The following is a 9715-nucleotide window of genomic DNA, read 5'->3' as shown; positions in this document are numbered from 1 at the left end:
TGGAAGAAGTCTGAGGTAAAAAAAAAAAAAAAAAAGAGAAAGAAGTATAATTACTCTGGCACGCCTGCATTCCTGCTCCAGGCTCAGGCAGGGAGGGACTCTCTCTTGTTGGAGCCAGAAAGAGGATCTGATCCCTGGAGATCATCGCCACAAACGTGTGTAACTGAAACCTGCAGCCATGCTGAAACAGATATTATCAGACATGTACATCGATCCTGACCTGCTGGCAGAACTCAGCGAGGAGCAGAAGCAGATCCTCTTCTTCAAGATGAGGCAGGAACAGATCAGACGGTGGGAGGAAAGAGAAGCTGCTGTGGACAAGGCTTCAGCAAAGAAGCCACTGCCGAGAAAAGGTAAGTCTCTGCCTGCTGGCTCCTTCCCCCTCTGGCATAGATCTGGCCAGGTCAGCTGCTCCCTAGGAATAGGAGGTAATGTGTCCTTAGAGTAATTTCTTCTTCCAGGGACATATCATAGTTGTATTTCCAAACCATAACTAAACCCACCTGCGATGGGGTAGTTTTGACCAGGCACGCAATGGTTTTGCTCCCTGGCCCAGACACTCTGTCCTTGACCAAATTGCTCAACTCCCCTAGCTGGGAAGACAGGGCTTACTTGTCCCCAGGAGATGCATCTCATTAAGTTTCCCACTAAATGGGGCCTTTGAATCTGTCTATAAAATATCCACGGACTTGAACGTCTGTCCTGGGGCACCAGATCTGCAGGGAGGTTCCTGTTGTGGCTTTAGACCTGAAGTCCCCTTGCCAGGATTACACAGCATGCCAGCTGCTAGGAAGATAGCCCTCTTCTCCCAGCTCTCCACCGCATGCTCTGTTTGCAGATAGTTCACCCTCACATAGTTTGAGGAGGGCAGTGGCAAGGAATTAAAGCAAGAAAGGAAACAGTGGTGAGCCTTCTCCCTTGCCCCCAGACTCAGAAATGCCTCCTTCACTGACCTGGTTTCAGTACCGTGAAACAAAATGGGAGGTGCGTGCTGCGTCCCGGCCAAGCTTTCCCCACATACAGCTGCTTTTGGAGAGACTCTGCCATTGGCAGCAGCCAGGAGGGCACAGCAGGCAGGACACAGGACCTACTCGGAGTCACCAAGCAAACAGTGTTTGCCAAAGAGCCGCTTCTTTTCTAGCCAACGGGAAGTCGGTGACGTGGAAGCTCGGCGCTGACAACGATGTCTGGGTCTGGGTGATGGGCGAGCATCCTTCAGATAAATCATACACGGCCATCTGTGAAGAGATCCAGGCACAAAGGGCAAAGCGGTTAGCGAGAGAGCAAGGCAAGGAGGGCAGGTAAGCACCCTTCAGCTGGAAGACTCAGTGGGTAGACACAGAGGAGAAGGCATTTCTAGGGACCCAGAGGCTGGAGTCTTCTCTTTAGGGGCTGTGGTTAGCACTGTCACACTCGACTTGCAGGCGAAAGGCACAGGCAAAGGTTGGCTTTCTGCGAGTACACACAATGCTGGCAGAGACCAGCTCCAGCCTGAGGCTTGCCCCAGCTCATCGAGCCTCCCGTGATATGGCTCCTGCGCACTACCCTCTGCAGACCACAGGAAATGCTAGCTCTGTTACTGCAGCAGGTGATGAGTTTGGATTGCACTGATTCACTGACGGGTGCCCGTGTACAGCAGGATGACAGTTACTCACCACAAGTCATTATTTTAATTATTCCATCTACCTGATTTGGAGATAAGATAGCTGCCCGCATGCACGTCACTTCATGGCAGCACTGCTCTGGTCACGTGCAGCTTCCTCACAAGATGCTCAGAGAGCAGAAGGTGACTCCCTCAGGTTCCTAAGTCCTCCCTCTCTCGCATTTCAGAGAGACTGATTCTTCTGTAACACGGTCTCTACATCCACAACCAGGAGGCCTGGGTGAGACAGACCTTCACGGGAATAAAAAAAGCACTGTGGAGGAAAAGAAGGAAGGTGGGAGAAAAACTGCTGCTGCTACAACAGGGAAAAGCCAGGAGCTCACAAAGGTAGTTTTCCCCCTTTTCTCTGTAACTATCAGAAACATGTGCTTTGGGATCTAGGAAGTACAGCAAATCCTGGTTGCTGTAAATAGAAATTTGAAGAAGAAAAAAAAGACAGCTAAGTGTTAAGGCTTTTCTTCTGTAGTCAGAGAAGAAGCCGTGCTGTTACATCCTTCCTTAGGACTCGGGAGGTCTGAGTGCTATTCTCAGCTGGGATAGATCTGCTCCGTACCGACGGATAAGTTACTCTGGATTCCTTTGCTTCCATTCTCTGTGGGTAAAACAAGGGTTGCAGTACTTTCCCTCCTGCTCTGTGGCTGGTATGAATGGCTTTTGGGGCAAGACTGGGGAGGCTATCTCAGGATCTGTACATGCAAGGCTACAGCCCTCAGACAAATCATCTACTTGTATAAAAGAACAGATGAAGACAATTTTACCAGCATCCTCTGACATGCATATTTTAGGGGTTGGTTTTTTTTTTTGTCTTCTAAAATAGTTAGAAAATAGCTTATGATCTTGACAGCACAGGACAACTCCAAATGCAGTAACTACAGCGTCTGCTTTGCTGTGGTGTTTCATTACAGAAATATTTTTCTCCAGCAATAAATACATTTCTACTTTTTAACCAGCTACAAAAAGCCATCTGCAAAGAACTGAGAAAAAGATGAGTTAAATTAACTACCCATGCAACCAAAGTTGAACAGAACACCTTGCCAATTTAATGGGAGAAGTCCAATCTCATTCAGCAGAGTTTTCATTCAGCCTTTTGCTGCTAACTTGTATGAGTGTATATTCTTTTATTATACAGCCACTCTGTATTTCAGTGTAAAAAGCACAATAACTGATGGTTGGGTTTTGGCAAAGCGCCTCTCCTGCTGCTACCAAAATACTGAAGGGAGTTTGGAGCGGCTGTCTCCTTTATCAAAAGCCTCTGAGTCATACAGGGTTTTTCTTAGCACTGTTTGCTGAAGTTGAGCAACTAGGTGGGAGATTTTTTTTTCTTTTCAAAGGAAGCTATTAGTCACAGCTTTTTTTTTCTTTTCGAAGGAAGCTATTAGTCACAGCTAAAAAAAAAAAAAAGGGCAAAAAACCCCCAAACCAAAAATCCCACCACCACCAAAAAAAATATCTAAACCCCTTTCTAAGTCTTGTGCATGGAAATAGAGGGGAGTTGTATATTTTACTTTTGTTTTCTGTCATTGTATTGTTAGTAATTTTTCCCAGGTTTCTGGGGCTTTTGCTATTAGAAGGAGGGATCCAGACCGAAGACCCCTGTTGCATTTTCTAGGCCTGGAGAGGGGCTTTTTCTCATCTCCCTCGTTAAAGTGCTTTCTCCAAGATCTAGTTCCCATTTAACCTGAGGGATCCAGGCATTGTGCTTTGTCTGCTGCAGGGGATGGGGGGCTGATCTAAGAAAAGAAGCTGCTTCACACATATTTGAAGTTCCTAGTTTCCTGTCAAGGAGAGGGAAATTGGAAAGCCACGTTCATATTAAATATTAGCCAAGTAGGTGATGGAGATAAAACAAAGCGTGTCCTTGGTAAGCAGCATAGTACAGTTAACTCATTACTCACTGTGCTGTGGGAGGCAGCAGGGAGGTGGGTGGGTGTTTGCTCAAAGGCAAGTCTAACTGTTCATCTTAAAAGGCAGGTCTCAGCTAGAAACTGCTGCCAGGGTAGCTAGACTGGTTTGCAGGGAAGAGCGAACATGAGATATGCAACTAGTTGGGTCAGTTTGACGAGCAGGGGTTTGCAGCACCCCAGCCACAGCAGCAAACAAGCACAGGCAGGTAAAGCTGTGGATAGCAGGTTCTGCTAGGGCTTGCTTTAGAGGGAGGGAGGGAGGGAAGGGACTGCTCCCTGGAGCACTTGGGAGCATTGCTTAGCGGATCTAGGCGTGCTTATGACAATCCTGACACCCCTGAGTTCTCCTCCTGTGGCATATTAGGCCTAATATGATGAAAAAAAAGAATGCTTGTCAGGGAAGGCTGGCAAAATTTGTTAACATAAAAGTCACATCACTGCTTCTGCATTAAACACCTATTGCTCCAAAAAAGAGCAATGGTCCTAACACCACATTTATTTCTCACTGCTCTTTTCCTCTGCCTAGAGGGAAACCAGAGATGTTCACCAGATGCTGGCAGACTGCCACATGAGGAAACATGGCTTCCAACAGGTAAGTGGCAACCTAGGATGCTCCTAACACATTGAGTGGGGCCCAGACTTTATCCTAGAGGCCCAGTCAGCCTCAGAGCCTCATCTGACCCAAGAATGTCCTCATCTCTCAGACCAGTTTTATCCAGTGTTGCCGTGCTCCTCATGTACAGTGTGACAATTTGGAGATGATACAAAGCAGGCCAGGCTGGCAGACTGGGGAGCAGCACAGGGGGATGCTCCTGATGATTTCTGGTAGACTGTTTTCCCTTACTTCCTCTGTTGTCACCTGCAGTAAAGACAGAGGATCTGTATGTTGTTGAAATCGGAGGGATTCACAATAAAGAATGGAGTTCCCAGTATTTCAAGGCTAGCTAAAAAGCAGGGTTAAAACTAGCCTGGGACAAAGCTGAACATACTGTTTCTTTCATAGACAAAGGAAACACAGAGGAGACATTCAGAAGAAGAGACCACAGCTCCCCAGGAGGCAATACCACAGAGCCACCCCAGCTCAGAGAGCCAGAGGACGCTGCAGAAATCGGATGAGAATGAGCCTGAATGGCAGGAATCCTGTAAGATCTTAGGATGACTTTTTCCTATGGGACTTGAGAAATCCTAGGGCTCTGTGGGATGATCGCAACCCTTCTCCTGCCACACTGGAACTGAATAATCGGTCAGTGGGTGGAGAGTACTGCCAAGAAATACAGCGCTGCATTATCAGAAATATTTCTGAGTCCACACAGCATTGAGACTAGAGCTGGGCATGGAAATGGAAAATTTGTCCTACAGATACTATATTAAAACAAGCAACAAATAGGAACCACATGAGTATAGCCAGGATAATTAATTTTAAGCTAGAAGCTGGCCTTCCATAGGACTTTGTAGTAACCGTTGCTCTTGACGGCAAGGATAATGGGTGACAGGGACTAATTAAAAAGGGCTTCCCTGTCATCCAAGCACGATCCCACATAAGCGGAGCCCTGCTGCACTGTCTCGTGTAATGAATCACAACGATAGGAAGGAAAATGGCAAACAGTATGAGATGCAGTAGCATCCATCACTGCTGCCAAATACTTCCTGAAGGAGAACCTGATGCATTTTTTTTTCCCCCCGTTCCTCCCCTGCTGCTCAGTAGATGGCAATGCTGCACTACCAATTGTTTCCACTTCAGGCCAAGGGTTTTATTTTTCTTACTGATAAAAAAACCCCCACAAACTGAAGTTGATTACAAAAGCAAGGAAAGAACTAGCCTAACTCAGACTGACTGGAGAGCTCGTTACTCCTACAGACTCCAGGATGAGCTGGACCTAGACAATCAAGGCAGTTTTACAGAAAAAAAAAAAAAAAAACCCAAACCAAAACAACAACCCAGCCAAGTTCTCCACTTTCTGTAACAGTTTCAGCAAGACTCCCTCCAACCCTCAAAAAATGATCAGCACTTTCAAATCGTTCAAAGGATTGATTTAGGGTCATTTCAGCAGCTTTTATTCCATGCATCCTCCCCGCGCCCCCCTGCTGCTAGCTCACATGAAAGGCACTACAGAAATCTATGTCTGAACCAGGAGTCAGCATCCAAAACAAAACCAAGTAGTCTTTAAGTACAAAGGGACCTGGTGCCCAGAAAGAACCCAGATTTTTAATCTCTTGAAGGAATAAAAACTGGACCCTGTTAAGTAGCAGATGCCCAAAAGTAATGGGATACATGTGGCAAATGGTCTCACAATTGAGTGCATCTTTCACCTTATGAAACGGGTTTTTCTTCCACTTCATCAAGCAGGAAGGTGGCCAAAGGGCAGCAAGCTTAAAACTTGCCTGCTTGTTCGCTCCTGTAGGACTCCTTTTTTGTTCCAGTGCGGAAATCCAAGGCAGCAGATGAGAAGAGACGCTCCCTTGCACGGCAAGCCAGGGATGACTACAGAAGGCTTTCACTGCAGGGTATCCACAGAGGGAAGCAGGCAGATATTTCCAAGGGTGCCACAGCAGGAGATCGGCGACGACTCCAATATCCACCTCTCCCCCCCAAGCCTAAACTTCTACCTCCTGCAATGGCAAACGGGAGAGCGATTAGGTAAGGAAACCCTGTGCACTGTGGAGGGGAGAAGGGATGAGATTCTTCTGCTCTAGCATGGGATGGTTGAGGTGGGAATGGTTAGCTCTCCTCCTCACATGGAGGAGACACCCAGCAGGGGAAAACACAGAGCCTAGGCTACATTCCAGCCTAGGGTGTGATGAGGCTTATTTGTTCAGCCCTGGAGGGTAACAACTTTATTTAGTAGAGCGTCCTAAGCCTAGACTATACATCCTCTATGCCAGGCGTCCACTGAAAACCATATAATATTGCTGACACTAGTGTAAGCCTTCTTTTTAGGGCTGTTCTTAACTTCCTGAACAAAAGGTAAGTCCTGCCAAGGACTCAAAAGCTGTCATTTGAACTTGATGCACAAACCACGGTCTTTTCTAACAGGAAAGAGGGAATTCAGAGGACAATCTCCAATTCCACCGAAGAAAGCATCATCAAATGGTTCAAAGAGGAGCAATTCCCTCTCCGAGCCGGCTATCAGAAAACCACAGACACGATAGCACCTTGGTTCCATGGTGAGTCCTGAGCGTTTCTGCCCCAACACAACTCTTCAAGGAGTTGTTTCTGCTAACGTGGCTGCTGCCACAGGCTGGGCCCAGGAGCTTTTCAAAGGTGGCTAGGTTTTCCATTGTAAATTTCTATGAATGTAGTTTACATTCCTTTAGGATTATGACAAAGGGCAAGCTAAAGTGTTAGAACAGAGGCCAGATCTTCAAAATACCCTGTACCTCTGTGCCACCCCTGCCTCCCTGCACTGGATGCACGGTTACCCTGGTAACTGTTTGGACCAGGGTGAGAGAGATTTGGGCACACCTCATCCTTGGCCCCAGGTCATTCTCCCTCCATACATGCTCATAATCCATCACCTTTCCGTCCCATTTCTAACAGGTCATCACGACCCCATCCATCTCCCTTGCTTTGGAAACCCCTTCAATCCAAGACTGCAGCAACAAAAGCATTATCCTCTTGTAACTGGGCTTTCAATGCTTGCATTGTTTTCTGACAGGACCTGTGATCACTGTCTGCACAGCCCTGCTATACTGGAATCAACATACAACACACTGCAATGCCGTTCTCTCTCATAACACAGAAACTGTTCTTTTGAGCCCTGCACATTTATCATTCATAGTCAGCCAAGTCTGGAACAGTTAACATAAAGCACAGTTAGCACGTGGCCATGGTCTGTTACTAGCAATAGCAGTACTGTTCTTCCTGGGCTATTGGGCAAGAAAACAATGTAAGGGATTGAAGTGTCATGGACCGGTTTTAGAGCGGTAAAGCAGATTTCTTGTGAGTACTGTTCCATCCAGTCCTGCACAAATGCTTTTCTCTCTTCAGTTTTGTGTTTTGGTTTTGAACAGGTATCCTAACCTCTAAGAAAGCAGAGGAGCTTCTGAATAAAACAGTACCGGGGAGTTTTCTGGTCCGGGTCAGTGAGAAAATCAAAGGCTACGTGCTCTCCTATCGGTCTGTGGAAGGATGTAAACACTTCCTCATTGATGCCTCCAGTGATTCCTACAGCTTCCTTGGAGTGGACCAGCTACAACATTCAATGCTGGCTGACCTTGTAGACTACCACAAGGTGAACATCTAGCAATACATTCATTAACTGTTTGTTTAATTGCCTCAGGGCACTTCAAAATAAGAAAGAATAGATTCAGTTGTTTTAAAATAGGTAACTAGACGCATTTTAGCTGCCGTTGGGTATCCTGTGTGCTGCTCCAGGAGGATATGCCAGCCTGATGAGTACATCTCAGGCAACCTAACACATTTCAAACACCTTAGACCTGACACACTCCCCCTCAAGTGTGCAGAACACCTTGCCCACAGGGCTCAAGTTACTTACACACTGTTTAGTAGAAATGCTGGTAAGGTGAGAGGTGACAGCATACTCAGGCAGACTCCTTTTTATTGGAGTCTCTCCGGGGCTGTGGGGTCCCAGCAAGTTGGGTAAGCAGAAAATCCTGCTTGTCTCTAGCTTCAGCATGAAAGAGAACAAGGTTATCTTTATAATCTCAAAGCAGGCAAGGTGTGATACTGAGCAAAGATAAAAAATAGAAGGAAAGGAAGAAGGTTGGCATGTTCTTGCAACAATAACAGCAGTGTTTACTAGCACTGACTGCAGTTACATGAGCTCCAAGGAGGGCCAGATGGATTGTTCATTCCTTTACTGTAAGGTCTGCCCAGGGACAGGACAATCATTTTGCCTAAAGGTTCATTCAAAATCTGTGTTTCTTTTAAATAAGTGCCTAGCCTAATACAGACGGCTAAACAAAATTGGACATGAGGAAAATATCTATGTTCATTTGCTATATGAAGCTCTACCTGGGCTACCTGAACTTGCTTCTTGCATGGGTTTCACAGTTCAGGCTGAATTTGTTGAAAGTAGGAGCTAATATGGCTATTGGTACCAGAGCCAGAGGATTTAAAGCCTGGCTGTGCATATCTATATTAAAGATAGAGCCATGCCCACAGTCTGCAAAGAATCCTACAGACCTCCTGCACTACACAGTCCTTGCTCCAGCACTTTCTAGGCAGGGCAGCATTTCACGCCCTAGAAGCTGTGGTTGCCTACGAGACAAGCACAGCTTTTTTCTGAGAACTGCCAGAGTTGTGTCACTGGGTTACTGCACCGAGCACAGACATTGTTTTATGAAGACAGAGGTTAGCCATGTAGGTCCTTCCCTGAGTTCCCCAAGGCACTGAACTGTATCACACAGCAGTATGAGCAAGTCCACATTGTAACAGAAGCAGAGAGACTGCTGTCCACCCTGTGATGTTGTGATAGGTAGGGTCTGCTTGAAAGGTGGTGTTTAATCATATCCTATATCAACAGAATGAACCCATCACTTCCCTGGGGAAGGAGCTGTTGCTTTATCCATGTGGCCAAGAGGACCAAGAACCAGATTACATCTCTCTCTTTGAGTGAACCTCCCGGTCTCGCTGTGCAGCCCCATGCTTGTATTCACAAAGACTGAACTTCGAACTAGAGTTGCTGATGCTTACCTGAAACAGTTGCCATAAGTGCCTCTATTTTATATCCTTCACAACAAAGCAGTGGGAGGATAAGTACTTTTGTGGGCTTGTCATATCAACTGAGTTAAAGGATGCATCAGCCCAGCAAGCTGCAGAGCACCTGGATGTATCCCGCACAATAGAGTGAATGAGGTGATGAAGTAATCAGTTGAACAGGGAGATACTGTCACGTATTTTCAGTGGGTTTTTCCAGATTTCTTGGGGGACTTCCGTATTCGAGCTGCCTTTTGTTCTTGAATGCAAGGTTGTGTGCCATCTGGGAAATAGATTAATATCTACAGTTGAATGAGATCATACCTTCCTGAAGGCACAAAACAACTTGGAGAGGTGATCGGTCTTGATATAGTAATTTGCATAATGTGAAGCTTAATCCTGTAAAATGCTGTGCCCTTGGAATCAGGCATATTCAAGCCAAACATCCGAGCAAACCCTCAGTGCCTTTCAGTTAAAGGTGTTCTCTGT

General features: G+C 46.3%; 1 protein-coding gene across 1 annotated transcript; it reads left to right on the top strand.

Annotated features, from left to right (window-relative positions):
- The first annotated feature begins 178 nt into the window (after nucleotides 1-178).
- SH2D4A (SH2 domain containing 4A) lies at nucleotides 179-9253 on the top strand. The gene is made up of 9 exons (XM_009273593.1): nucleotides 179-353; nucleotides 1142-1301; nucleotides 1831-1990; nucleotides 4094-4159; nucleotides 4571-4709; nucleotides 5989-6205; nucleotides 6602-6732; nucleotides 7579-7799; nucleotides 9054-9253. Exons 1-9 carry the CDS (start codon nucleotides 179-181, stop codon nucleotides 9144-9146), a joined length of 1362 nt encoding a protein of 453 aa, XP_009271868.1. The 3' UTR covers nucleotides 9147-9253.
- Nucleotides 9254-9715: the final 462 nt, after the last annotated feature.

The sequence above is a fragment of the Aptenodytes forsteri genome, unplaced genomic scaffold (genome assembly GCF_000699145.1).
Source record: "Aptenodytes forsteri isolate BGI_AS27 unplaced genomic scaffold, ASM69914v1 Scaffold93, whole genome shotgun sequence".
Classification (NCBI taxonomy): domain Eukaryota; kingdom Metazoa; phylum Chordata; class Aves; order Sphenisciformes; family Spheniscidae; genus Aptenodytes; species Aptenodytes forsteri.
The sequence above is the reverse complement of the archived record's forward strand: the minus strand, read 5'-3'. Positions and strand labels throughout refer to the sequence as shown.

Coding starts and splice junctions, on each gene's coding strand:
- SH2D4A (XM_009273593.1), top strand. CDS start 179: ATGCTGAAACAGATATTATCAGACATGTACATCGATCCTGACCTGCTG. Junction 1,991..4,093: donor AAAGCCAGGAGCTCACAAAG/GTAGTTTTCCCC, acceptor TCCTCTGCCTAG/AGGGAAACCAGAGATGTTCA. Junction 4,710..5,988: donor GCCTGAATGGCAGGAATCCT/GTAAGATCTTAG, acceptor TTTTTGTTCCAG/TGCGGAAATCCAAGGCAGCA.